Below are 27,751 nucleotides of genomic sequence, written 5' to 3'. Positions count from 1 at the left end.
ATGGACTCTTCACATGGTGGAAAAAAATATCATTCTTTTGTCCACTTCTAATCAAGTCATGAAGTCTTGTTGACTTCACCGTATGAGACACAATGTTAAGTGAAAGAGAAATCACACATGGTGAATTAGCCGTTAACGAGATTCCGTCTATAATGAAACGACGTCATTTCTAAAACTCGACTTTCAATTTTGGGATTCTAGTTATGTTAGAAAAGACGTTGTTTCGTTATTTACGGGATTTCGTAACCAGCTAATTCTCTGTTAATGATTTCTCTGTGTTTGCCCATATGTCTCATACGACCGTCAAGTGAACGTGACTTCATGACTTGATAAGAAGTCAACAAAAGATTGAGAATTTTTTCAACCATGTGTAGTGTTCATACTGTAAATCAACGAAAATGTTGTCCTCATGGATTTAAATGACATTTTCTCCTTTGTTTAACTTGGGGCACATTGTGTTACTTTATCTTTGTCTAGCTCTTCATGTACCTATCATTTCGAAAAGTCGCAATTCCTTGAGAACCCTCTAAGAAGGGGGTTAGCAAGTCAAGATTCCAGTTTGTCGAATTACTGGATGGTGTCTAAACAGATTTGTCTATCTTTCATATATCTCTCTTTTTTCTATACTCATGCAAAAGTTTCCTCTAGGATTAATCTTAGTGATATCTTTTACAATGCCTTGTGATGCAATCAATTTAATAGATCTCTTGAGCTTAGAGGTTTAATTTATAGAGCAACCTTTCTTTAATCCTCACATGAATTAAACAAAAACTGAAAAGAAAAAAAAAAGAATCTATCAAACTTATCAAATATGATAACAGGAAAAAACGTTACTCAGATGTTTCGTAGGAGAAGCTTTTTTGCATGTAGAGAAACAAAACAACTAAAACTTAGCACACATCAATCTGGACTCCTCCTAGTTACCCCTCGTAAGAATGTTCTGAAAGCGTTGAGTCTTTTAAAAATGATATTTGAATAGCTAAACAAATATTAGGTGGCATATAATGAGCCACGATTCAATCAAATTGTTATAGACAGACTATTTATTAGAGACATGAAAGAAGTTAATGGTGAAAAGAGAGTTGGTGTAGTATCTTGAATTTAAATACAAAGATTCTCCATCTTTGTTCAACAAAAAAAGAAAAAAAAAAAAGAAAAAAAAAGATTCTCCAATCTTTATATTAGGCTATATTCAATCCTCAGACTAGTTAAAGATTGCTTTCACAATGTGGAAACTACCAAACAAAAGATGATCTATAGTTTTAAACACCATATCATCGTTACATTGGTTTCATGTGGTTTCATTCAATCGTCTTGGTATATAGTTTTGGAGACCAACGCCCAAAAAAAGTGAACACGCATCATGTCGCCTAGATGGACAACATGCAGTTTGAGATATCTCCAACATGTTCTGGTTTCCTAAGTTCTAAACTCTAAGTTAGGTAAACTACACTAATATGAATTTGTGGAGGTACGACAATACACTAATTCATTTTGATGGGAGGTGTTCACTTTCTTTCTTTCTCTTACAATCTCCTTTGTTTCAGCCAAAGATAAGTCCATATAAGATGGGGATATATGGACGTGGACAAACAGATCAAGAAGAATAGAGAGTTTCTCACTTTATCTCTTGACCAAACATCTGGGGTTCTAACAATTTCTTTTGATGGACAAAATCATGTTATAAACTTTTTTTTTTGTCCACGAAACAAGTTATAATTCATTAACTTTGCTTGACAAAAATCCACAATACTTCAAACTTAAACGTAACTACAAATCAGAATGAATATATGGAGTCGAACTTTCAAGCTTGTTGGATATTTTTTGTGAAGCTTTTTTAGAGAAGACTCCCTCTCTTCTCTGACGACATGTCCAAAAAAATTTCACTCACAGACAAAGGGCAAAAGAGCCATCAACAGTGATGTTTCTGTATACTGTTATACCTTTCACTATTCTAATGCCTAAATCCGAACCTCACTCCTCAAAAGTGCCTGTTTTATTAATTTTACCTTCAAATTAATATAATAATGTTTTTGGTGTTTGACTAATCTTTTAATATATCTAGGATTTATTTTGTCCTGAAAATCATGCCTAAGGTATAAACATCTTTACATGATGCGGTCTTTTGAAATGATAAAAAAATTTCCAGAATTCTATTGATTACATCATAATTTGTTTTTTCAAGTTTTCTTTCAAATATTTATTTATCGTAACAGGAAAATGTTTTTTTTTTTCGTCACAGGAAAAAAAGATAAATGTTTTACATGTATTTTTTTTTGGTAAAGATGTTTTACATGTATTCACACATCACATATATAAAAATATATAGATATAGACATAGACACATTCTTTTGAATTTTAAAAAAAAAAAGAAGATATGTTTCTATAGTGAAAAACAAAATATTCATGAATTCACAGTCAACATTTAAAAAAAAAAACAAAGTTTTGGTAGAATATTATGTCAATAGGGAAAGAAATCATTTTAATCTTCATTTTGTTGACTGTAAGAGGGAAATAAATCTAAATTGTTCAAAAAAAAAGTTAATAGCAAATTAATATTTTTTAGGGTTTTGAAATCTACAAAAACAGTTCCCTAAATTGATATGTCCCTAATCAATCTTTTGTGCCTCTCAAATCAAAAGCCATATTCTCTTTCTTTTGTGTCACTCATCTTTACAAAAGAATCCATCTCCTTCTTAGCTTACATATTGAGTGGATGACATCTCTTATCGACTCTAACGCCTTCCACCTAAGAATGGTCACAAAGCTCATAAGTCTTTAGTCTCCGACCTACACATCATGCCTAAAGGGGTTGTGATTGGGCTGCGTAGGATGGGATATATATAGGATAAAGTGTAAAAAGGTCATAAGACATTTGAGGTTGTGTTTGTGGCTGATTTTGTAGATCGATGGCCGCCAAGGTATATTTGATATCTTTCTCAATATCTTTTCCTATTGCGTTTATGATTAAAGAACTTATTTGAGTAGATCTTGGTTCATCAAATGCAACAGGCAAAAGTATCCTTGTCATGTGATGAAAACCAATGATTGGATGAACAACTATATTGGTCTTCCGCCAAAGAATGATCACAAAGCTCATAAGTCTTTCGTCTCCGACGCTACGCATCATGCATCTAAAGCGATGGCCAAGGTATGTTTTATATCTTTCTCAACATTTTCTCATATTGCGTTTATGATATAAAGAACATGCTTGAGTAGATCTGGGTAGCTAGTTAGATTTGATTGTTGATTGAAGTATGATTTCTATTTTTCTTCATTCATTACAATATATATAAAAAAAATTGGTCTTATATATTTTCAAAACTAATATTTTTGGGTGAAACATCACCATGAAATTTACCCTCAAATGAAATAATAACATTTTAAAAATACGGATTATTACTTAGGGATATTATGTATATGTTTACGATTTATAGGTTTGAAATAAATATATAGAATTTCCTATTAATTATTGTAGTACATAAAATATATAGAAGACAAGATCTCTTGACACTTGATTAAATGCATGCCTACATAAAGATATATTAATTTATCTCTCTTAAGTCAAATTTGTTTGATCATAGTTTTCTATGTATAATTGTTTGTTTAACGGGAAAAATATCATTTAATTCGTGAAGTTTACATTTTGTTGATTTAAAGCATGGACTCTTCACATGGTGGAAAAAAATTATCATTCTTTTGTCCACTTCTAATCAAGTCATGAAGTCTTGTTGACTTCACCGTATAAGACACAATGTTAAGTGAAAGAGAAATCACACATGGTGAATTAGCCGTTAACGAGATTCCGTCTATAATGAAACGACGTCATTTCTAAAACTCGACTTTCAATTTTTGGATTTTAGTTATGTTAGAAAAGACGTTGTTTCCTTATTTACGGGATCTCGTAACCGGCTCATTCTCTGTGAATGATTTCTCTGTTTGCCCATATGTCTCATACGACCGTCAAGTGAACGTGACTTCATGACTTAATAAGAAGTCAACAAAAGATTGAGAATTTTTTCAACCATGTGTAGTGTTAATACTGTAAATCAACAAAATGTCGTCCTCATGGTTTAAATGACATTTTCTCCTTTGTTTAACTTGGGGCACATTGTGTTACCTTATCTTTGGCTAGCTCTTCATGTACCTATCATTTCGAAAAGTCGCAATTCCTTGAGAACCCTCTAAGAAGAGGGTTAGCAAGTCAAGATTCCAGTTTGTCGAATTACTGGAAGGTGTCTAAACAGATTTGTCTATCTTTCATATCTCTCTTTATTTCTACACATGCAAAAGTTTCCTCTAGGATTAATCTTAGTGATGTATTTTACAATGCCTTGTGATGCAATGAATTTAATAGATCTCTTGAGCTTAGAGGTTTAAATTTATAGAGCAACCTTTCTTTAACCCTGACATGAATTAAACAAAAATTGAAAAAAAAAAAAAGAATCTATCAAACTCATCAAATATGATAACTAGAAAAAACGATACTCAGATGTTTCGTAGGAAGAAGATTTTTTGCATCTAGAGAAACAAAACTTAGCACACAACAAGATGGGTATCGCATTCGTGTCAAGTTTTTGTACGACAAGGACAATCAAACCGTGGTTGGAGAGGATCATGAGAGCAACACATTACTTAGAGTATATGAGGTGATGATTATTTCAATCTTCTTGTTAATTATGTTCTTGTTCAACTTATTTACTTGGAATTTTCTTGTTTTTGTAGTTTGAGTTGCAGCATCCGGGTGAATACTTGATATCTGTCGAGGGTGGTTATGATGATGTCGTAGATGGAAATAAATCCAAATTTATACGCATGCTTAGGTTCAAGACAAATATACGAACCTCTCAACTCTTTGGACTCGAGACAAAGCCAAGCTTCAAACTCGAGAAGGAACGTCACAAGTTTATCGAGTTCCATGGAACAATAGGTAATATGCTTAAAAAAATTGGAGTCCATGTCCATTACATAATGCTTATCTCCATATAAAATTATGACCTCGAATGAAACATTTCCGGGCAAGATTGATCATGTTAGATAATGATCTCTGATAGGTCTCAATTAAGAGCTTATAAGAACAATAGACTTTAAACATTTTTCTCCATATATTTCATTATAAGATGTTGTGAGTATATATACATATTAAGGGCCAGCTATAATCCTAGAATATAGGAGATAGATATGAATCGAAGATTTAATATAATCAACCCAAAACCACTAACAACAATAAGATCACAAATAATATTTTCATCGTTTCACACCTTATCTTAGTTGATACTGGTATATCTCGGTTATGTTCTCATCAATCTCTTATCCGATTATGTACTCTACTACGTAACGGAACTCCGAAAAGGTGATGAGGAGTTTAGTATCGAATGCTTATAGTAAGATTTTGTTTGAATCTATCTATAAGAAGTAACCCTTTGATTTTCGCATGAAAAGTTTCTGGTTAATGGAAGACTCTAAGAAATTATCATCATCAATTAGAAGAATGTATGCTACAACTTAAGCCAGTGTTTGTATGAATTATGCGACGTGAGCTTGGTAATGGTCAACTTGCATCTTTCAGGTCCCTCATCCCCCTCCTAGGGGAAGGTGGCTCCAAAAAACTAAGGATTCTAGACCAACATTACAGGGGTATCTCTAAGATATAGAGATACCCCATTAATGTTGGTCATGATATTGATGCTACCAAATTTGGTCTTTCTTCGTCATCTCAAACCCTCTTAGCTCCCTAGGTGCAGCTGCGGCCTGAATCTATTCTCACTAAGCTCATCTTTCAAGCCACTATATATACTATCTGGAAGGAACACCAACTCCCGCATCTTCTTCTTGGACTGAAGTACTAATTCCATGCCATCTGTGAAACAATTGATCATTCTCTCCATGATTTTCTGTTTTGGTTTTGTGTAAATTTTGTTTAACTTCTTCTGTCTATCGTCATTCCGGTTCGGTTATTTAATATGTTGTATGCAAATAAATAAATAAAATGGTGTAAAATTTAACATTTACACCCAAAAAATAAGAGTAACCCTTTAATTACTAGTTTGAAGATTATGTGGTCTCAGTTTTCAAGTTAATATAATAAGTTTTTTGGTGTTTGACTAATCTTTTAATATATCTAGGATTTATTTTGTCCTCAAAATCATGCCTATGTTATAGACATCTTTACATGATGCGGTCTTTAATTTTGTTGTTCTGATACATTTTGAAATGATAAAAAAATTCCGGAATTCTATTGATTACATCATAATTTGTTTTTTCAAGTTTTCTTTCAAATATTTATTTATCTTAACAGGAAAATGTTTTACATGTATTTTTTTTGGTAAAGATGTTTTACATGTATTCACACATTATTTATATTAAGATATATAGATATAGACATATACACATTCTTTTGAATTCAAAAAAAAAAACAAGATATGTTTCTATAGTAAAAAAAACAAAATATTCATGAATTAACAGTCAACATTTTTAAAAAAAAAAATTGGTAGAATATTATGTCAATAGGGAAAGAAATCATTTTAATCTTCATTTTGTTGACTGTAAGAGGGAAATAAATCTAAATTTTTCAAAAAAAAAAGTTAATAGCAAATTAATTTTTTTTAGGGTTTTGAAATCTACAAAAACAGTTCCCTATATTTATATGTCCCTAACCAATCCTTTGTGCCTCTCAAATCAAAATCCATATTCTCTTTCTTTTGTGTCACTCATCTTTACAAAAGAATCCATCTCCTTCTTAGCTTAGATATTGAGTGGATGACATCTCTTATCGACTCTAACGCCTTCCACCTAAGAATGGTCACAAAGCTCATAAGTCTTTAGTCTCCGACCTACACATCATGCCTAGATCGATGGCCGCCAAGGTACATTTGATATCTTTCTCAACATCTTTTCTTATTGCGTTTATGATTAAAGAACTTATTTGAGTAGATCTTGATTCATCAAATGCAACAGGCAAAAGTATCCTTGTCATGTGATGAATGAACAACTCTATTGGTCTTCCGCCAAAGAATGATCACAAAGCTCATAAGTCTTTCGTCTCCGACGCTACGCATCATGCCTGTAAAGCGATGGCCAAGGTATGTTTTATATCTTTCTCAACATTTTCTCATATTGCGTTTATGATATAAAGAACATGCTTGAGTATATCTGGGTAGCTAGTTAGATTTGATTGTTGATTGAAGTATGATTTCTAATAAAATTGGTCTTATATATTTTCAAAACTAATATTTTCGGGTGAAATAATACATGAAATTTACCCTCAAATGAAATAATAACATTTTAAAAATACGGATTATTTCTTAGGGATATATTACGTATATGTTTGATGATGTTGTTATACTGCATTGATGTGATTTTATTTCTCAAATAACTATCGTGTTTAGTAAGAATCAATATTAACGGTATTTCACGCGAAAAATAGTAGAACAAATTTATGATTTATAGGTTTGAAATAAATATATAGAATTTCCTATTAATTATTGTAGTACATAAAATATATAGAAGACAAGATCTCTTGACACTTGATTAAATGCATGCCTACATAAAGATATATTAATTTATCTCTCTTAAGTCAAATTTGTTTGATCATAGTTTTCTATGTATAATTGTTTGTTTAACGGGAAAAATATCATTTAATTCATGAAGTTTACATTTTGTTGATTTAAAGCATGGACTCTTCACATGGTGGAAAAAAATTATCATTCTTTTGTCCACTTCTAATCAAGTCATGAAGTCTTATTGACTTCACCGTATGAGACACAATGTTAAGTGAAAGAGAAATCACACATGGTGAATTAGCCGTTAACGAGATTCCGTCTTTAATGAAACGACGTCATTTCTAAAACTCGACTTTCAATTTTGGAATTTTAGTTATGTTTGAAAAGACGTTGTTTCGTTATTTACGGGATCTCGTAACCGGCTAATTCTCTGTGAATGATTTCTCTGTTTGCCCATATGTCTCATACGACCGTCAAGTGAACGTGACTTCATGACTTATTTAGAAGTCAACAAAAGATTGAGAATTTTTTCAACCATGTGTAGTGTTCATACTGTTAATCAACGAAAATGTTGTCCTCATGGATTTAAATGACATTTTCTCCTTTGTTTAACTTGGGGCACATTGTGTTACCTTATCTTTGTCTAGCTCTTCATGTACCTATCATTTCATGTAGAGAAACAAAACAACTAAAACTTAGCACACAACAAGATGGGTATCGCATTCGTGTCAAGTTTTTGTACGACAAGGCCAATCAAACCGTGGTTGGAGAGGATCATGGGAGCAACACATTACTTAGAGTTGATGAGGTGATGATTACTTCAATCTTCTTATTAATTATGCTCTTGATCAACTTATTTACTTGGAATTTTCTTGTTATCTGTCGAGGGTGGTTATGATGATGTCGTAGATGGAAATAAATCCAAATTTATACGCATGCTTAGGTTCAAGACAAATATACGAACCTCTCAACTCTTTGGACTCGAGACAAAGCCAAGCTTCAAACTCGAGAAGGAACGTTACAAGTTTGTCGAGTTCCATGGAACAATAGGTAAGATGCTTGGAGTCCATGTCCTTCCATTACATAATGATTATCTCCATATAAAATTATGAGTCCAAAATGAAATATTATTGAGCAAGTTTGATCATGTTCTATAATGATCTCCTATTGATCCTGTACTCTACTACTTATTATTTCCAACGTTTTATGGCTTGTATTCTCCATTTTCATGTATTAAGCTTGAGTTTGTTTTAAAATTTATTCAATTGTTTAGGCCTTAGGGAACTAGATTTGAATCCAGCAAGCAAATATAGAGTTTATGAGAGAATGTGATGTTTATTATTAGTGACTGTCGAGGTATATATACAACACTAAGACTTGGGGACTAGGTCTATAACATAAATATTTGTTGTACTGATAACATTCAACTGCTTGGTCTAGATTGATCGAGTATTCTAAACACTCGCAAAACACTTTTGACACTAATAAGGGATTAAAAACAGAGCAAAAATGAGAAGGAGGCGTGAGAACACAATCTCGGAATGATGATTCATTTGAGATGTTGTTCCAATCACTTGTTACCAACAATAAAGTATGAGAACGTTAATCAAATAGCATTAAAATTAATTACATGTTTTTCTTTTTCCTTTTTGTCTGCTAAGTTCATTGAACTCTTAAGTCATAACAGAATATGAATATGTGAATTACATAAATAAATACAAGTGCTGTAAAAATAAAACGCTAAATACAATGATGCATTGACCAAACCCATAAATATAATGCAAGTGTGCTTCAAATCATATTATAACATCGACTTGCGAAGTTCTGGTCATTCTTTACATTAATAAAAGACCCAAAACTATTTTTTTTTGTTAATAATGAAAGACTCAAAACTTTTTGTATAGAAGAAAACTTTTCATCCATGAGCTTTTTTTATTACCTCTACAGCATTGTTCTCTCCTTCATCAAGATCATCTTTCTCTCTTCGATATGGTCAAGAAGCTGGAAGCGCAAGGGAAAAAGAATCCTGAAAGCCAGTTTAAGTGGGATGATGGATCCAACCATGACAACGTAACAAAAATATACGTAAGAGGTGACCCTGGAGGCATAAGGTACATCAGGTTCGACTATACCAAGACTGCACAAGTGATTTATAAATCATTCCATGGTTTCACAAATTACGGCCCAACCCAAACGGTATATAACTTGGAAAACTCTTCTTTATGTGACATTTCATTTTGTTTACTGGACTGTGTGGTCTGAATTTGTTTCACCATATTGTATAGTTTGAGATTGACCATCAAAATGATGAACAACTTGAATCTGTTGAGGGTTATTACGAACCACAGTCGAATGCGATTGTAGGACTTCAATTCAAAACCAACTTGAGGGTTTCTGAGCTGATAGGTTATCCAAAAGGAAATAATACAAAGTTCTCACTAGCTGTGGAGGGAATGAAGATCATAGGCTTTCACGGATCTTCGCAAACCCAACTCAACTCTCTTGGAGCATACTTCACTTGGATTACTCCAACTAGATCAATGGAAGCAAAAGGAGGTAAAGGAGGCAAAGAGTGGGACGATGGAGCTGACCATGAAGGTGTTACAAAGATATATGTACGAGGTGGTTGTGGTGGTATACAATTCATCAAGTTTGATTATATTAAGGATGGGAAACACATAACTCGACCAGCACATGGTGTAAGCGGTAAAGGTTTCACAGAGCTGGTATGTCTGATATGGAAAATGATTGAAGGAGCTTATTAAATGTTAGTCTTTGTTTCATCAACTTTTTTTTTTTTTGTAGTTTGAGATTAACCATCTCGAAAAGGAATATTTGGTTTCGGTCGAGGGTTATTTTGACGAAGGCGATCTCGGGGTCATTCAAGGGATTGAATTCAAAACTAATATCAAGACTTCAGAACTGATGGGAGACAATAAGGGTAGGAAGTTTTCACTTGCAGCCAATGGAAGCAAGATCATTGGGTTTCATGGATATGCTGACAAGAATCTATACTCTCTTGGAGCATATTTCTCAAAGTCTTCTCCTTTTACTAAGTTGGAATATGGTACTACTGCATATGATCCTTGGGATGATGGTACTTTTGAAGGCGTAAGAAAGGTGTACGTTCATTATGATAACTCTAATGTATATTGTGTCACGTTCGACTATGACAACAAAGGAAAAATGGAAAAGCATGAGCATGGGAGAATGATTAAAGAAGAAGGAGAGGTTACAATTTCTACAAGTTTTAATATTTGTCAACTTTTAGTATGTGTTGTTGAATAGATTATATGAAGCCTTTGGTTTTTGTATTACAGTTTGTGGTGGACTATCCGAATGAATTTATCACATGTGTGGAGGGGACTTCGCAAAATCGAATTAGCGATACTCCCATTGCGTCGCTGACTTTCAAAACATCAAAAGGGAGAACTTCTTCAACATTTGGAAGTGCAACTAATAGTCCATTTGTGCTTGAGAGCAAAGGTTGTGGCCTTGTTGGGTTCTATGGACGGTCATCTACTAGTAAACTCTATGCGCTTGGGGGATATTTCTGCCCGCTGCCTCCTCTCCCCAACGCAGAAAAAGTAGAAGCAAAAGGTGTTGATGGAGGAACTTCTTGGGACGATGGCGATTTTGATGGTATTCGAAATATATACATAGGGCACAGCAAGAAAGGTATCGCATTCGTCAAGTTTCTGTACGATAAGGACAATCAGGTTGTGGTCGGATATGATCATGGCAGCAAGACATTACTTGGAGTTGATGAGGTGATCATTACTTCAGCTTTCGTATGAACTTGTGGTCTTGATCAACTTATTTACTTGGAATTTTCTTGTTTTTGTAGTTTGAGTTGAAGCATCCGGGTGAATACTTGATATCTGTCGAGGGTAGTTATGATGAAGTCCTAGATGGAAGCCAACCCAAAATTATACGAATGATTAGGTTCAAGACCAATATGAAAACCTCTCAACCCTTTGGACTCGAGACAACGCAAAGCTTCACACTCGAGAAGGAAAATCACAAGATCGTCGGGTTCCATGGAACAGTAGGTAAGATGCTTCACCAAATTGGGGTCCATGTCTTACCATTACATAATGATCATCTTCATGTAAAAATATGAACACAAATGAAATCTCAGAGCAAATTTTATCATCTTCTTCGGTAATCTCTTACTTGTACTAGTTACATATTATTTCCTTTATATGTTTTTTAGTCTGTATTTCCCGATTTCATGTAATAAGACATAGTTTGCTTTTAAAATACAGTTCTTGTGACCAATTTATACCACACAGCTGAGATAGATTCGAATTAAATAAACTTAGATCATACACAAGACTATTTTTATATACAAACACAATTGGAAAGAGCTGTTTCTTGCTCAGTCGTAGATTACGTGCATGTACAAACCTGAACTAACACAGGCCCAAATCGCAACATTAGGTTTTGTCTCTCTGTTTTCTATGTACAGATCATGTTTTTATCATGATTCAAATTCACATTTCCCAACTAAATAACTTGGTGAAACCCCGTTTGATCCCCAATATCTCATACCACGCTTTCGAAGGAGACTCTGAGATGAGAAGGGTACCTCGGCTTTGGGCTCGAAGTGCTGGCAAGTCCTTGAAGCAACTTCACCACATCACTAACTTCATCAAGGAAGTATTTGGCTTTGCTCGGTTTTCTTCCCACTGTACACGCAAATATCTCTGTAGACACTGACGATGATCGAGCTGAGAGGGTTGCTGATATGCTCTCAAACATCTCCTCGTCCGATCTGTCATCCCCAATGCATACCACGAAATCCGGCACTCTCCCATCTTCGAGCATTCTATTAAGAATTTTCCCAGTGACGAGACCTTTGCTAACTCCCTGTTATTCCAAAAAAAAACTCAGTTTAGGACTACGTATAACCCAGACAATATAAGGGCTGCTTCAATTTAGTACAATGAGCAGGGACATTATGTCATAGAAGATGTGGAGATATTTTTCTATGGATCATTGTGTTATGGCCTTATGGGTTCCTTATTTCTCACACATGATAGGGTGGAGGAAGTTTATTTACCTGAGGCTTAACTTCAACGATTTGATGGCCTCTGTTAACAATAACCGGTTCATTCACAAGAACGGTTTCTAGATGGTCCAGTAGTTCCTTTGCTTGACAAGAACCAAAGTCTGGGTCAGCATCTTGGTGATGCCATACTAAAGCACTCTCTTTCGCTTCTATACTGGATCCATCAGTAGTCTCTGTATATAGTCTCATAATAGGTTCCACAACTTTCTTCCACTCTAGGTCATCAGATATGCCGCTTGTTTCCCAGTCAGAAGAATTGTTCCACCTGTAAAACAAAGATTATCTTCTAAGTTTTTCTTTCCCACCGGAAAGTTTCACAAAAATTTTAGAGTTAAGACAAACCAGTAACTTACCTTGTGAAGTAACCATGTTCAGCCGCTATTCCAAGATTCTCACACGGTGCAAGCCACTCGCTCAAAGAAACTTTTCCCCTCCCGCTAACGATAAATATAGTGTTGTTAGGATCACTACACAGTGTCTTCAACGCAGATATAACTTCAGCACTTGGGTCCTTTACGATCGAGGTTTCAGGAACTAAAGTACCGTCGTAATCAAGAAATATAGCTCTCTTGCTCGATCTTCTATAAGCAGTAACAGTTTGCTCAACGGATAGCCTTCTGAAATTAGGAGAGAGAGCGACGAGCCTAAAACCCAAACCCCAACCCACACCCCAGCACCGTTTACTGTAATGATCTCGAGATGCTCTCTCCAAATCCTGCGAAAAGCTGCGTGCCCAATAGGCCACATCATGTGTACTAATATAGTGAAAGTGTTTTTTATGTCGTAGTTGCTTCTCAAAATCAGACATGGTGATAGCAGAATACATTGAATCAGCTACTGCATCGACGTCCCAAGGATTAACCCTAATGGCACCACTCAGAGAAGGCGAGCAACCAATAAACTCAGACAAAACAAGCGTGCTTGTGCGAGGAGAATCATCACTTACTCCCAGAGACTTATTCATGTTAGGAGTTCCCTGCCGACAAACAGTGTACTTGTATGGAACCAAGTTCATCCCATCCCTCACTGCATTGACTATGCAGCATTCTGCCATGGCATAATAGGCAGACTTCTCAAACCGAGGAACAGGACGATCAATTAGAACCACCGGCTCATAATCAGGTGAACCGTAACGCTCGTTGATTCTTTTAACAGTATCATACGTTTCTTTCTTCGCTTCTTGAACATCTTTACCTGAGCCTCTGGCTGGATTCACAATCTGAATAAGAACTATTTTCCCTAGCATCCTAGGATATTGCTGTAGGAGGTGTTCAAAGGCCAAAATTTTAAGACTTAGTCCTTTGAATATGTCCATGTCATCAATTCCTAGAATAACCTTTTTACCCCGATACTTTTCTTGAATCTCTTTCAGTTTGTCAGCTGTAGCAGGAAGATTCAGAACGGATTCCAGCCTTCCCATGTGAATACCTATAGGAAGAATCTTCAGAAAGACTGTACGGCCCAAGTAGTCGAGAGCAATATGCCCTCTCTTAGATTCATACTCCAATCCAAGCATTCTACAGCAGCATGACAAGAAATGCCGTGCATAATCAAAGGTGTGAAAACCAATTAAGTCACAGTTTAACAACCCTCTCAGTAGTTCTTCTCGAACAGGTAAGGTTCGATAAATTTCTGAAGAAGGGAATGGACTGTGGAGGAAGAACCCAAGCTTAACCCTGTGGAAACGCCTTCTCAAAAATGTTGGGAGAACCATTAAATGATAGTCATGAATCCAGATATAATCTTCCTCAAGATTGATCACACCCATTACCTTATCTGCAAATATTTTGTTGGCAGAAACATATGCCTGCCAAAGACCACGATCAAAGCGCTCACCATGATCAGGGCACATGGGTAACATGTAGTGGAAAAGCGGCCATAGTTGCTGTTTACAAAAGCCGAGGTAGAATTTTTTATGCACGTCTTGTGGGAGGAAAGTCGCTACGCAATTGAATTCCTCAAACAGATTTTGCGAAACCTCGTCCTGCTCACTAACATCAATATGTGTCTTGAGCGATCCAACATAAATGACCTCTGTGTCTGGAGCAAAACCATCCTTCAGATGTAACAGGGGAGAATCATTGTCGAGGCTTAATTTCCACTTTCCAGTTTCTGAATCCCTTTTACAATTCAAAGGAAGAAAGTTGGCAACAATGATCTTCCGCTCGCGACAAGGTAATGAAATGACATCTGAATCACCACCAGTAATTCCATATCCATCAACGTCAGAGATGATGCCAGGAACAGTCATCACTCTCGGAAGAGCTCTAGGGGTAGGAGGAAGGTCCAAAAGATCCCCGGAGGCCAAGTCTAAGAGATTTCCAAATGATTTTGACCCCATAATTCGAACAAAATATCATGAAAAAATATATACTCCCAAGGAACTCTGCTCTATATACTAATAAACCTACAAGTACAAAAGAGAGACCCATTACATCAGCATTCTTAACAAATCATAGTTTAAATCCGCAAACCAATCAAACTAAATCAGTCAAATACACTAGATACAAATCAAATGAGATAACATAAGTAAAGAGAAATTTAAAGGTTACCCTTCAAAGAGCACAAGGCCAGAGCAAGCAAAATTCAAATCTTTACAGTTACAAAATTGCAAAACTAGACGATCTCGTAGGGGTTATAGTGATTATAAACCACAAATTTGTTGTAATTTCTCATCAAAATCTATTAAAAACTATTCATAAAAATCTAAAGTTTCAACATCGCACAACAGTGAAATCACTAGAACTGTAGAATCTGAGATTTTACAAAAACCTAATTCACAAACAAAAAAAAACTCAACAAATCCAGATCATAGTGATCTTTTATATCACTGAAACAACAAATTTAGAAACCGAATCCCAAAAACTCCATAACCCCTCCTCCTAGGTCACACGATTTAGCATAAAACCCAAAAAAAAGGATCAGACGAAATCAAATCAGAGAAGAAAGGATCGTGCGATTCAAATAGCCTAACCAGTAAAGATCAAACGAGAAAGTTCGAAAAATTAAGAGTGAAGGATTAGGAACAAAAGTCAAATCTGCTTACCACAAAAAAGGGGAAGGTAAAGTAATAAATCACCGGCGGGTCTCCGTTTGCTCCGATCACCGGAGATCAAAAGTAAAGGATTCGAAGAAGGAAACGAAAGAGAGAGAGAGAGAGAAAGAGGAATAGGAATCAGAGAGATGGGATATTCTAATGGAGAGTTAAAATATATGTAAAGAGTTAAAGAGAGAGTTTGGTTCGTTCTTCTTCTTACTGTATTAAAATTTTTGGATAAGTTCGATAGACTTATAGAGTCATATAGACTCCTATTTTATTTTGTTTTTGTTTTTCTTCCCACTATTTTGTTTTTCTTTGTCGACATTTTCTAATCTTTTTTCTTTTTTGAGAATTAACATTTTTTAATAAAAAAATTAAAGCAAAATTCTTCAAAATATCGTACTTCAATTATTCTTTATAAATATTGCAATACAATTTTCTGACAACAAAGAAAAAAAGAATTTTAAAATCACAAACGATAAATTTATTTTCAAATGTGTAAATTTATTTTTTTGGATTTTTAAGTTGACTATTTTGGTTTAACAATATGGTTTTTATGGAATAGCTAGGATTTAGTGTTTAGGATATATCTAGATTATCTTAAATTAATTCATTTTTGGTAGTTTTCCAAAAAGCTAGTTTGTGGGTATTTATGGAAATTAAAACTAATATTAGTCTTTTTAGAAGAAAAAAAAACACATTTTAGTGGTAATGATTTTTTTTTATCGACTATCGATTGTGTGTATTTTTATGATAATAAACATAAACAAAATATGTTGACAAAAAAAAAACATAAACAAAATAGTGTTAATATTAAATAGGTTTTCGGTTAATCTCTGATGTTTAAATGAAAAATATTGTCTTTATTAACCGATATTTGTGGAAGGACAAAAAAATAACAACGATTAAGCTGGGATTAGTCAAGACTCTATCAAATGAACAATTTTTAAATTAGGTGTTGTAACTAAACTTTATCCATTTTAATTATATTTATATTGTACCACATGTGGAACGAATTTTTATTGTTATCTTTCAAACCCAATGATTAATATCCTTGTGTACATATTATAAAACAAAAATATTAAAATTCAAAACTAAGACATGTCATTTTCTTTTTTTTATTGTACTATAGTATAATCAATATTTGTTCTTACATCATTACTGAAGGCCAAATGGGTACATGATATATATCCTAATAAAATTTTATATACATATAATAGAAATATATTTTTTGATAAAATTTATTGCGATTGACACAAAGAAAACATACAATTCATTTGTTATATACATACCAACACAATCAGTCAATTAAAAATGAAAGTTAAAAATGTATTAATAGCGAACTTTTAATCCAAAGAAAAATAAATTTGTATTGATTTGATTGTATTTTTTATATACAACAAGGATCATAAGATATATATATATATATGTTTTTGATATAGTTGAGTATTTAAAAGCTAGTTTTCAACAAAATTAGAAGAAGCAAATCTTACAATAAACGACTCACTTGATCACGAAGAGCCTAACTTATATATAATGTTGGCTCTTTATCTATAACTGGCTCTTATTTTAATAGCTACTATATATGTATATAGCTACCCAAGTGTTCTAATTCATGTAAGATTAACACAAGGTTATAATATCCAATGATGATGATATTGAAACTTAGCTGTCAACCCTAATTATTACATTCGTTTTATGATTTTGTACTGCTTAAATTTTTCATGTGTGTAATTGTGTTAATAATTGAATCGGCTTTTGATAAAGTTTTCAGCATTTTTCTATATCTTTATTTATTTGACTAGTGTTTTTTATTCTGACTAAAAATGTTAATATTAGTTTTAAAATATATATACTAGGCTATAAGAATGTGACAACTAACACTAAAATAAAATAATAATTTGTGTTAATGGTGTTGTTGTTGTGTCATCACAATTATAATATGTTACAGATTAAAAATAAATAAATAAAAACACATGTGTGAACAAAATTATAAATTAATTACAAATTTAGTGGTGTCAACATATATTCATACAATCAAAATAAATAACAAGATTTTCAAGTTAAAATTAATCCTTATATTTTAAATAAGAATTAGCCAATAACATAAATTTATTGTTATATACATAACATAGTAGTTTGCACAAAATAACTAAGGTATATTACAATTTGTGCTGATAAAAATTTTATATCTCCTTTGTCTCATTCCAAATAAAGTGTTATTGAAACTCCATTTTCTCCAAACAAACAGAATATTAGTAATAGCTCTCACTAGCGCGTACTTTGCTCTGTGTTAGGTCAAGGAAATCAGAATCGATTTTCTTTCACCCATAGCCACATACTCCTAAAAAAATAATTATCGGTCAAATCTTTCAACTCGAGGTAATAGATATAAAATGCACAAACCTTATTGATAAAAAAAATTAATGATATGTATATAATATTTATTTATAAAAGCAAAAATGTCAATACTTAAAAGATGAGGGAAACTAAAATTTGGAGTTGTTAAAAAACTCTAAATATATTTCAAACCAAGGTAAAGCCTCACATAATGTAGATCAAAAGAGGAAAAATTAACGTTCTAGTTAATGTTCCAAGCGGAAAACTCAAGTATAAAATCATGGCCATTAACACATATTACAACAATGCAAAGTTCATATAATGGATACACCACAAAGATATAATTAATTGCTATTTTTTTATTTGTTGATTAATTATTTATGTGTTAATGAGTTTGGGGTGATATGGAGACGTTTTAGTACAAAAATTTGTCAAAATTTTAAATATGTACAAGCACCAAATATACACCATATATATATTATAGATACATGTGAATATTAAATATAACTTAAAATATTATATATGGATGGACAAAAATTACAAATAAAAATGGATAACTCTCAGCTTTATGCGCAAATATATATAAAATTCAAAACAAAAGTTACTCTTTAAAATAATTTTATTTACAAATCCAAAATCTCTCTATGATATTGTAGCATCATCATAAAATTACATAAGTTATTTTTTGAACAACTGAAATTACATAAGTTTATATTTGACTATGATTCGATAACATTAAAATCAAATACATACTTATAACGAAACAAATAATCCAAATAAAATACTATGGATATTTAATTAAGTGTATATAATTTCCAAGATTTTTTCTCTTAAAAATCCATATAATAGTATGGTTTATGTACTTGATAATAGTATAGTAAGTGTTGTTATTATGGTTTCACTTGTATTTCTTTTATTTTGAAAAAAGTATAATATTTTTGTTTTGCTCATTTTGTGAATGTGTTGTAAAATTTTGAAGATTTAAAAAAAAAAAGAAAAAAAGAAGGCATGTGGTGGCCACAGGGTAGCGTTGTCCAGCTGTGTAGAAACGGGTCCCACTGATTATCCACTTCGCCGCGTCTGACGGTTTGCGTGGGACCTACAGAAACATACATCACTCTTCAATCTTCTTCTCTCACCGACGAACGATTTTATTTTTTAAAAAACCTTTTTTCATTGTTTTTGTTTTTTTTTGGTTCGTAAAAAGAAAAATTGGGAATGTTTTTTTTTTTTGAAACAGGAAAAATTGGGAATGTTTATAACTAGTAAGTACTTAAAAATCTATTTTATGAGAATAGTTATCAGTGAGGGTTTAGTTAATCACATACGGAATGATTAGATATATTAATGGGATTTTTTAATCTAACCAAAAAATATAGTATTTTAAATATGGGGATTTTAATGATTTTATCTTTTATACTAAAAAGAGGGTAAATTTTACAAAACTTTAGGATTATGCAATATAAACATATACATGTCTTATAGATGTCTTATAGGTAATTTATTATTTTTATTTTGTATGATTAAGTTGTATATTTTTTAGTGAGGAGGGAATTTTGCTTTACGATGAATTGAAGGATAATGTTGCAAAATACAGTAGGGTGGAAATTTTGCTTTATGAAAAAAAGTCTCTTGAATTTTTTTTTTAGCTTTTGAATTATTAATTATTATAAATTATGAAAAATTTCACAATGACGATTTTACTACAGATATTTTTCTCCGACAATATTAGATTTACCACAAATTACATTTTTTTTTTGGTTAAATGACACTTTCTTCTTTATGCGTAAAGTCATGGCAAACGGTTCTAATTATGAATCGTAGATTTTAACATTTTGCATATATGAAAATACAATGAATGTATAAGTAATTAACAAGAAGGCAAAGAAAATCTTAAGACAGACCCACTAATAATATTCTTAAATCCTTATCTTACATACTCAATGGTCCTCCGATGATATTCATACAGTCACTATCACCACAGATCTTACAGTATCAACTTTATTTGTCTTTTACCTTTCTAATCTTTCTTTTTTTTTTGTCTCAATTATTATACACCAATTTTTACTAATCAAAATCTTCAATACAGAATCACATTTTTTTTCTTTTGACAATATACAGAGTCTTCAAAATTTGAATAATCACACAAAGCTTCTTCAGTTTATAAGATTTGTTAATTTGAATACGAATTAGGATACCGTAACATTTTAGCATATACATACTTATTACTTATACGTGTACTCTTATAACTCTAGTCGGCAATGGTGACACACCAATATACAAAATAAATGTTCATCTTTTCAAAAGGACAAATCAAAATAAAGAAGATAGATAACATAACATAACATAAGAGATAAGAGAAAAGGAAATGAAAAGTTGTGAAAATGACCTAACGAGTGGGATGGATGGATATTAATAAATACAATGACCTAAGAAGTAAAGAAGGAATAATTAAAAATTTGTCTTCAAGTTTATAGACAACCGTGCAAAGTCCTTTTTTCTTTATATATGTATGGACATAATAAATCAAAAGAAAGAGCTAACTTGAATTGTTCTTCTAGTTCACAACATTTGTCCGCAACTCGACAAAACTAGCATCATATCTAGGTTTAAAAATTCCAATAATCGAGTTTATAGTGTTGTCTTTTTGATGTGAGAGTACAAAACTGAATAATCTTATTTTCGGATTTGGAACTTGAAAGAGTTTGTTTTGTCCACTTCTAGGTAGAAGAACCACTATAGGTAACTTAGTCATAATTGTCCTAGTTGATTAGGACAATAATATGCGTCTATCTAGACTCTAATTATGTTCAGAACGGATTAAACAAAACGTACTTAGATAGATGGGTTTAGAAAATAGGATAGTTTTGTTTTTTTTGGTTAAGTATGCATCACTAATGACGTTAGGCTGTTTTGTTTTGTTTTTTTTTGTGAGTTTAAATTCAAAATATCCAATCGAAGTTTATATGGTTTATATAGTAAGAGAATTGTGAAATGGTGTAATACATAAACGCAAATTTCAAATCACTTATAGAAGCCACTAATCAAAAGCGGTCAATGTGAAATGGACAATATATCAATTTAGTGAGAATGTTAGGTATGAGTCCAAATCGTTAGACCAACAAACCAATCAAATAGACAACATTATACACACTTAGGAGAAAACCCAATTCAACTGATCTGAAAAATGACCACTGTTCTGGTTCGTATGCACCAAATGACTCACTGTTTAATTTTCGTCTGAGCTACTCGTCTTTAATATCCAATGTTTGTTTTGGTCTTCAAACCCATATACTATATAAAGAAATGATTGGTTTATAAGTTATAACATACACTGCCATGCATATCCCTTAACAGGTAGGTACGTACGTAAGAATACGATCACACATGTACAATTTCTAAACATGTCAAAGTTAAGATGTCGTACACGTGCGTTTATAATGTAATACAATGATGACACATTGATACAAATATATATAGATGAACTTTGTTATTTCTACTCGAATCCAAAGTTATGATAGGAATGAATAGTACACGTCGACACATAGCATACATGGAAATCAGTTTCCAGCCGAGTGTGTATGTATACTTTTTTATTTTATCGATTGAGTACTTAAAAAAAATATCATGTGCGGAATTTTTTTTCTGTATTCATATGTTTTATGTAATAAAATAAAATAAAATAAAATATTATCATATAAAAATGAAAAAAAAAAAAAAAATTTATATGATATAAAATTTGGTAAAAGAAATTGCTGTAGAATATCCGATTTATTATCTATATCCAAATATCCAAAAATGAAATCTCTGATTAAGATGTATTTTATTTTAATTTGAAAGTTTGGTTATTTTCTAATTGGTATTTCGACTTTAATAGTACAGATAATACGTGGTAATAATATTCGTAGAAGCTGCTGTAGACCTTAGGGCATGTCCAATGCAGGTCTCATAACTAGTATCTTAGAAATAAAAGGGAAAAAATTAAATCATTAATCAATAATAAACTAAGAGATATCTCTTATAGAAGAAGTTTTTAGACAATTTGTTAAGTACATGTGTCAATACAAGAGAAGTCAGTTCTATTAATTTACCAAATGAAGTTTTTAAATATATTTTTTTTATTATGTTTTAATATCATGTGTTTGTAATAATTTTCATGTTTTATAAAATTTAAGTTTTCAAATTTCTTTTTAAGAACTTCTATTAAGAGTTTTACCATTGGAGATGAATAATTTTAATTATCTTTAAAAACTTTTTATTTTTAAAAAGTATATAATTTATAACTAAAAAATTACTAAAAAACTTTATTAACATACACCTATTGGAGGTGGTCTTATGGTCAATAAATTTGTTAGTCTCTCAGATAAATTATTGATCGTTATAGATAAAAAGTCTACTTATTTTGAAAGTGACCCCTTTTGGCAAGCAACTTTAATTTTCTATAAACAAAATAAAATGTTATCTAAATAATATGTAGGTGAAGTATGTTGTATTGACTTTTATTTATTTAGGGAATATTAACAAAATGGGCACTTTTCGATTCCTTTCTTTCGAAGAAGGACCTCAATACAGTAGTCACATACAGCTCAGCAAAAATCTCCTGTTCATGACATTTTTGTCCTTCTTGTCACCTACACGCAAACATCAAGCCATGGTGTATCACGAGTCTGTAAAGAGATAAAACTATACCCTAATAGCAACTTAATCAACCCAAACCAATTTTAAACAGTTTGCCATCTATTACAGTCTGTTTCAATTTTTGTATTGTGTTTGTTCAACTTCGTTAGATAGTGTTGCTGATTTGATTTGTTTTCTCTTTGGTTCAATCGATTATCAACGACCGTGAAAACGGAAGGCCAAGGAGATTCGTATTCGTGACTTTCAAAGATGAGAAATCAATGAAGAATGCGATTGAAGGAATGAACGGACAAGAGCTCGATGGACATAACATCACCGTCAACGAGGCTCAATCACGAGGAAGCGGTGGCGGAGGCAGCCGTAGAGGTGGTGGCGTGGATACCGCAGCGGAGGCGGTAGTGGTTACAACGGAGGAGGCGGTGGATACGGCGGTGGCGGTGGAAAACGCGAGAGAGGATACAGCGGTGGTGGTGGTGGAGGTGGTTACTCGAGAGGAGGTGGCGGCGGAGGATACAACAGTGGTAGAAGACGTGAAGGAAGAGGAAGAGGATACGGTGGTGGTGAATGAGGAGGATACGGAGGTGGAAGCGGTGGATGGTAATTCCCTTAATTAGTTTGGGGATTATTACACAATTTTCTTTAATTTTTTCTTTCCTTAATCGTCGAGGATTGTGATCAACTAACATCATCTGAGAAGAGGGTAGAACAGACTTTTTACACTGGTTGAGTACCTATTTTAGAAAGAACTGTTGAAAATACCTAAAACGAAAGGATATGTTAAGAAAAGTGTCTTATTTATAATTAACTCATTTATTTATCTATTATGTAATCTATATCCGACCAATACGAATAATTTACTACACAAACTTGAGAGTTTTATATGTACACTCATCTTTCGAATTTGACATTTTTGTGTAAAGGTGTCCCAAATTTTGTAATAATCAAATTATTATTAACAGAAACAATATTGTATTGCGGATGTGTAACTTCAAGTTTGTGAAGGTGTCAATAGCTAGTAGCTAATCAAATTATAATTCAAAGCTTCTTATGTTTAATGCGAATTTATAGCTTTAAGCCTTTAAGTAATGTAAAGGGATAAAAAGAAGTGCAGGTGAGTTACAAGTAGGATTCACTTTGTTAGAATTTTTATTTTATTTTTTTCACATAAATATGAAAAAGAATGCAACATTCATGAACTACTTTAACATCCAATCAAAGAGTCACTCAAATCCCACTAACCTTATTTGTCTCAATGCTTTTTTTAACAAACTTCTTGAGTAAAAAAAAAAAACTCAGATTATTCAATTGTAATAAGATTATATATCCACCATGATCAAGAACATAGCAATACACTAGAGACTAGACTACAAGCACTAGTGACAACTTGGTATACTTTATAGAAGCAGATGATACAATTTTGATCTCCCCCAAATATAAACAATATGAATATTTAGGAAATCTTCCACCTTTGCTTCTCCCTCACGGTAACGACAATCACAAACGTCGTCCGCAAGACACAAACCCTAATTTTATGGTGAGATCATAAGGGAGAAATGATCCAAAGAGAGTATGACTAAAGAATATTCAAACATTAGACCATATAAGTCATCCCAGCTTGCAAGATGTTCATATGAGGAACAGTGAGATTCGCAGCCCCAGCTCTGCAGTTCCTTCTCAAAAACGCATAGAAGTAATTAATCACAAGCTTCTTCACAAATATCGAATTCTTCCTCGCCCTCACATCTCCATGAGCAAGCAAGTATGTTAACCCCGAGTCTGTGGCTTCTCTCAAAGCCGCGAGTTCATACTCCAGAGCTGGATCTTCCTCCATAGACGACCCTACGCTTGAAGACGGCAAAACCTCTGAATCAAACTCTTGCTCTGGCTCAGACCGCTTTGCACGGTTTATAAGAGGAGCCATGAGGTCGTCTGTGTATGTATCACTTGCAACGGAAACCCTATCGGGATCAAAATCATTCAGATTGCTTTCTAGAGCATCCTCTAACGCTTCAGATCTCAAGAACTTCTCTAGACTTTCAATAAGAAGCTGTTCAAAGACTCTAGAATCTTCTTTTCTGACATCTTTGTAGCCATACCTCGCGATGCACCTGAACATATGGTAGTCCTTAGGACATACCCGTCTGAAGAGAAACCTCTCTTCTTGAGGAACGACTGGGACAGGAACATATTTGATGCAGACAAAGATGATTGTCGAGTGAATTGCGGGAAGAGTGAGCAAGAACTGTCCGAAAATGGAAGGTATGCCTTGGACAAGCTCATTGTAAAGGAGTCCAATTCCAGGGATTCGAATTGTGCCAAGAGTTGAACCGAGTTCACGCATAAAATCCATGGAGATTCTTTCCCGCACCTCGCTTTGGTACTTGAGAACGCTTCCATAGTTCCAAACGTACATTACGGTGAGGAAGAAAGTGGCGAATACCAGCGGAACCCAACCACCTTCCAAGATTTTGGTGAGAACCGCAAGCAAATAAATGGTCTCAACGGATCCGAATATAAGCAGAAAACATAGAGCCAGAAATAGATTGGTTTGCCAAATGAGAAGCATCACTAGTGTTACCAACACTGTGCTCACCATCATCACACCTACCTCTGCTATGCCTGAAACAAGAAAGTAGAAGTATTGAGAAAAAAACATCCTTTTCTAAGACCCAACACAAAAACCAAAGTAAACTAATTGAGCAAAACTGACCGTAAGCATTGGCGATGTGGGTTGTGCTTCTGAAGATGGAGACGACGAGTATACACATGATCATCAAGAACCAATTGATGACAGGAATGTAGATTTGACCCATCCGTTTCTTAGAAGTGTGGATGATCTTCAGCCTCGGGAAGCAACCGAGAGCCATGGCTTGCTTGACGCATGAGAAAGTTGCAGAGATCATGGCTTGGCTTGCTATCATCGCAGCTAATGTCGCAATCACAAACACCGGCCAGAACAAACTCTCTGCTCAACATTGCATTTTATCACAATTTCAGCATCTTTGACATTTACAATAATACTATAGCCAAGAGTCTGAGACCTTGAGGAAGTAGTGATTGGTTACCTGGAACTGAATCATAGAATATGCGAGCAGAAGCATCCGGATGCTTTGTTAGATAAGCAGCTTGACCCATGTAAGCTAAAAGAAGACATGGAAATACCACGGAAGTGAATGCCATCTGTATAGAACGAACTGAGAAATGTCCCAAGTCTGCAAACATTGCTTCGGCTCCTGCTTAGTTTCAAACACTTTTTTAAGAGAGGTTTGGTTCCTTTTAGACTTTGTGAGTTGAGAGTGCGTGTTTACTTACCTGTAATACATAAGACACATCCACCAAGAGCAGACCAAGCCTGTTTGCTATTCTTGTTAAAGAACAAAACAATGTAAAACGGGTTTAATGCTCTTATGACAGTGATGTCGTACTTCAACAGATTGTAGATTCCAATAGCACCAAGAGAGAAAAACCAGAGCGCGAGAACTGGAGCAAATAGGAAACCCACTTTACCAGTCCCAAACCGTTGTATGCTGAACAAAGCCACGAGGATCACAATTGAAGATATAACCAATGCATCTGACAACAACACACACCAAGGTGAAAATGACATCAAGACGCTATTGCTTGGTATACAGAGAGAAATCATGTGATAGTGGATACCAACCTGTTCCAAATCCTTCAACTTCACCCTGTAAACCACTCATTGCGGACATCACTACATTAAAATCAAAAGGAAGATCACACTTCAAATATAGACCAGACCACTTCTTAGTTGATCAAATCTCAACTGTAAATGATTTAAAAGTTACACTAGTTTTTAAATCCAAATCTTCTATTGCAACAAATACAGTATAATACAAATCAGACTCACCTGACATAGCTGGTGTCAGAATCCCATCGCCAATAATCATGGAAGTTCCCATTAGGACTAAGAGCAGAAGAAGAGTTTTCAAATACCCTTTAGTCTCTAAAGCTTCTTTGATGCCCAGAGCTCTTTCCAACTCAGGAGTTGGGAGTTTAAGCCTAAAACTAGAGATCTGCTCATCTGCAGGTTGTTGATTTGGCAGCTTATTCACCTTTGCATACCTACATATAAGCGAATACAATGCAAATGTCCCTCCTGCACACATACACACATATACATTGAGAAACCACATAAACTCCACTTTACTAAAAACATCAATTTGGATGCATTACCTTCACCATTGTCGTTGGCTTTAAGGACTACAAAGACATACTTTGCCAAAGGAATCACAGCAATAGTGTAGATGACTAGAGACAAGGCACCAAGAACATCAACTTCTGATTTGATAGGAACTTTACTGAAAACATCACTGAACACATACAAAGGGCTTGTCCCCATATCACCATAAACAACACCTAAAGTCTGAAACGCTATCCCAAGTGTACCCAAAAGTGATAAATCCTAAACAGAACAAAAAAAATTCCATTTTTTCAAATGTCAATATCACAAACACCAAAAGGGCAGTCATAAAAATCAAAACTTGATTCAAACCTTGAGGTTGTGACCATGAGCACCTGCAATTTCCATGGCTTCAACATCAAGAGAATCAGCTCTTTTAGGCTTTTTCATTAGCCTCCTCCTCAAATTCCCAAAACTGTAATCTCTATCTCTGATTTCAGAAAACAACGGCGTTTCAGAGTCCACCTCGCTTCCATCAACCCATCTCCGGTCACTGCTTCCGGTACCAACACGTCTGAGGCTGGTGTTGCTACTTGCTTCTTCAATTTCCTCCATTCTTTGAGAATCCTCCTTCCAAACTAGAAGCAGAGAAATCAACAACAAGAATTAAAGAACTCTATTTTAAAAGATTTTAGTTTTGGTTGGAGGAAAAATTAGCAGACATTGGATTGGTTGAGTGTGACTTCACTGACATTATCTCATGGGTGTAACATGTTTAGTACTATTATTGTGAAGAAGAAACGTACAAAGCTCTAAATTATTTGAATTTCTTTGTTAATAAGTTATTACAACTCCTAAAGTTTCTAAATAAAAAATGGTATTTGTTTTCTCGATTCTGTATCCTCTCAAAACATTATCCATTTGTTTTGGAGTATAATAAAAAAACATGAATCTCTCTCTACAAAACAAAACAAAACTGGTAAGTAAGATATTTTATAGCGATATTATCTCTTAAA

At 33.6% G+C, this 27,751-nt stretch overlaps 4 protein-coding genes and 1 pseudogene across 6 annotated transcripts in view; 3 read left to right on the top strand and 2 right to left on the bottom strand.

The window, feature by feature from the left end:
• LOC17895773 (jacalin-related lectin 16) overlaps nucleotides 1-4,989 on the top strand; it is an 8,063-nt gene extending 3,074 nt beyond the window's left edge. The window contains exons 3-5 of the mRNA XM_023787489.1: nucleotides 2,906-2,921; nucleotides 3,013-3,151; nucleotides 4,726-4,989. Coding sequence (XP_023643257.1) covers nucleotides 2,906-2,921; nucleotides 3,013-3,151; nucleotides 4,726-4,989 — 419 coding nt within the window. The remainder of the gene's footprint in view (nucleotides 1-2,905; nucleotides 2,922-3,012; nucleotides 3,152-4,725) is intronic.
• Nucleotides 4,990-9,482: 4,493 nt separating this feature from the next.
• On the top strand, nucleotides 9,483-11,637 carry LOC17896342 (jacalin-related lectin 17). Its single transcript, XM_006301270.2, has 5 exons — nucleotides 9,483-9,698; nucleotides 9,788-10,228; nucleotides 10,308-10,733; nucleotides 10,823-11,272; nucleotides 11,350-11,637. Exons 1-5 carry the CDS (start codon nucleotides 9,492-9,494, stop codon nucleotides 11,623-11,625), a joined length of 1,800 nt encoding a protein of 599 aa, XP_006301332.2. The 5' UTR covers nucleotides 9,483-9,491; the 3' UTR covers nucleotides 11,626-11,637.
• A 161-nt stretch (nucleotides 11,638-11,798) lies between these two features.
• Nucleotides 11,799-15,815, bottom strand: LOC17894060 (probable alpha,alpha-trehalose-phosphate synthase [UDP-forming] 10). The gene is made up of 4 exons (XM_006300331.2): nucleotides 15,623-15,815; nucleotides 12,930-14,983; nucleotides 12,568-12,841; nucleotides 11,799-12,374 (listed from the first exon to the last, which is right to left on the bottom strand). Exons 2-4 carry the CDS (start codon nucleotides 14,915-14,917, stop codon nucleotides 12,051-12,053), a joined length of 2,586 nt encoding a protein of 861 aa, XP_006300393.1. The 5' UTR covers nucleotides 14,918-14,983; nucleotides 15,623-15,815; the 3' UTR covers nucleotides 11,799-12,050.
• A 6,958-nt stretch (nucleotides 15,816-22,773) lies between these two features.
• Nucleotides 22,774-23,195, top strand: LOC111831914 (annotated as a pseudogene).
• A 672-nt stretch (nucleotides 23,196-23,867) lies between these two features.
• LOC17894107 (putative potassium transporter 12) lies at nucleotides 23,868-27,474 on the bottom strand. 3 transcript variants are annotated; one of them, XM_023788116.1, is made up of 9 exons: nucleotides 27,458-27,474; nucleotides 27,108-27,373; nucleotides 26,789-27,017; nucleotides 26,463-26,711; nucleotides 26,256-26,306; nucleotides 25,907-26,167; nucleotides 25,660-25,827; nucleotides 25,305-25,559; nucleotides 24,186-25,213 (listed from the first exon to the last, which is right to left on the bottom strand). In XM_023788116.1, exons 2-9 carry the CDS (start codon nucleotides 27,348-27,350, stop codon nucleotides 24,186-24,188), a joined length of 2,484 nt encoding a protein of 827 aa, XP_023643884.1. In that variant the 5' UTR covers nucleotides 27,351-27,373; nucleotides 27,458-27,474. The 3 variants fall into 3 exon arrangements, with proteins under 3 accessions (XP_006300742.1, XP_023643885.1, XP_023643884.1); XM_006300680.2 differs by lacking the exon at nucleotides 27,458-27,474 and having other exon boundaries at nucleotides 23,868-25,213; nucleotides 27,108-27,350; XM_023788117.1 differs by lacking the exon at nucleotides 27,458-27,474 and having other exon boundaries at nucleotides 23,868-25,213; nucleotides 27,131-27,256.
• Nucleotides 27,475-27,751: the final 277 nt, after the last annotated feature.

Source organism: Capsella rubella, unplaced genomic scaffold, assembly GCF_000375325.1.
Source record: "Capsella rubella cultivar Monte Gargano unplaced genomic scaffold, Caprub1_0 scaffold_2, whole genome shotgun sequence".
Taxonomy (NCBI): Eukaryota; Viridiplantae; Streptophyta; class Magnoliopsida; order Brassicales; family Brassicaceae; genus Capsella; species Capsella rubella.
Note: the sequence above shows the minus strand (reverse complement) of the source record. Positions and strands in the feature narration are given on the sequence as shown.

Coding starts and splice junctions, on each gene's coding strand:
- LOC17894060 (XM_006300331.2), bottom strand. CDS start 14,917: ATGGGGTCAAAATCATTTGGAAATCTCTTAGACTTGGCCTCCGGGGAT. Junction 12,842..12,929: donor GAACATGGTTACTTCACAAG/GTAAGTTACTGG, acceptor TTTGTTTTACAG/GTGGAACAATTCTTCTGACT. Junction 12,375..12,567: donor TCGTTGAAGTTAAGCCTCAG/GTAAATAAACTT, acceptor TTGGAATAACAG/GGAGTTAGCAAAGGTCTCGT.
- LOC17896342 (XM_006301270.2), top strand. CDS start 9,492: ATGGTCAAGAAGCTGGAAGCGCAAGGGAAAAAGAATCCTGAAAGCCAG. Junction 9,699..9,787: donor ATTACGGCCCAACCCAAACG/GTATATAACTTG, acceptor CATATTGTATAG/TTTGAGATTGACCATCAAAA. Junction 10,229..10,307: donor GTAAAGGTTTCACAGAGCTG/GTATGTCTGATA, acceptor TTTTTTTTGTAG/TTTGAGATTAACCATCTCGA.
- LOC17894107 (XM_023788116.1), bottom strand. CDS start 27,350: ATGGAGGAAATTGAAGAAGCAAGTAGCAACACCAGCCTCAGACGTGTT. Junction 26,712..26,788: donor AGCCAACGACAATGGTGAAG/GTAATGCATCCA, acceptor GTATGTGTGCAG/GAGGGACATTTGCATTGTAT. Junction 25,214..25,304: donor CCACATCGCCAATGCTTACG/GTCAGTTTTGCT, acceptor TTCTTGTTTCAG/GCATAGCAGAGGTAGGTGTG.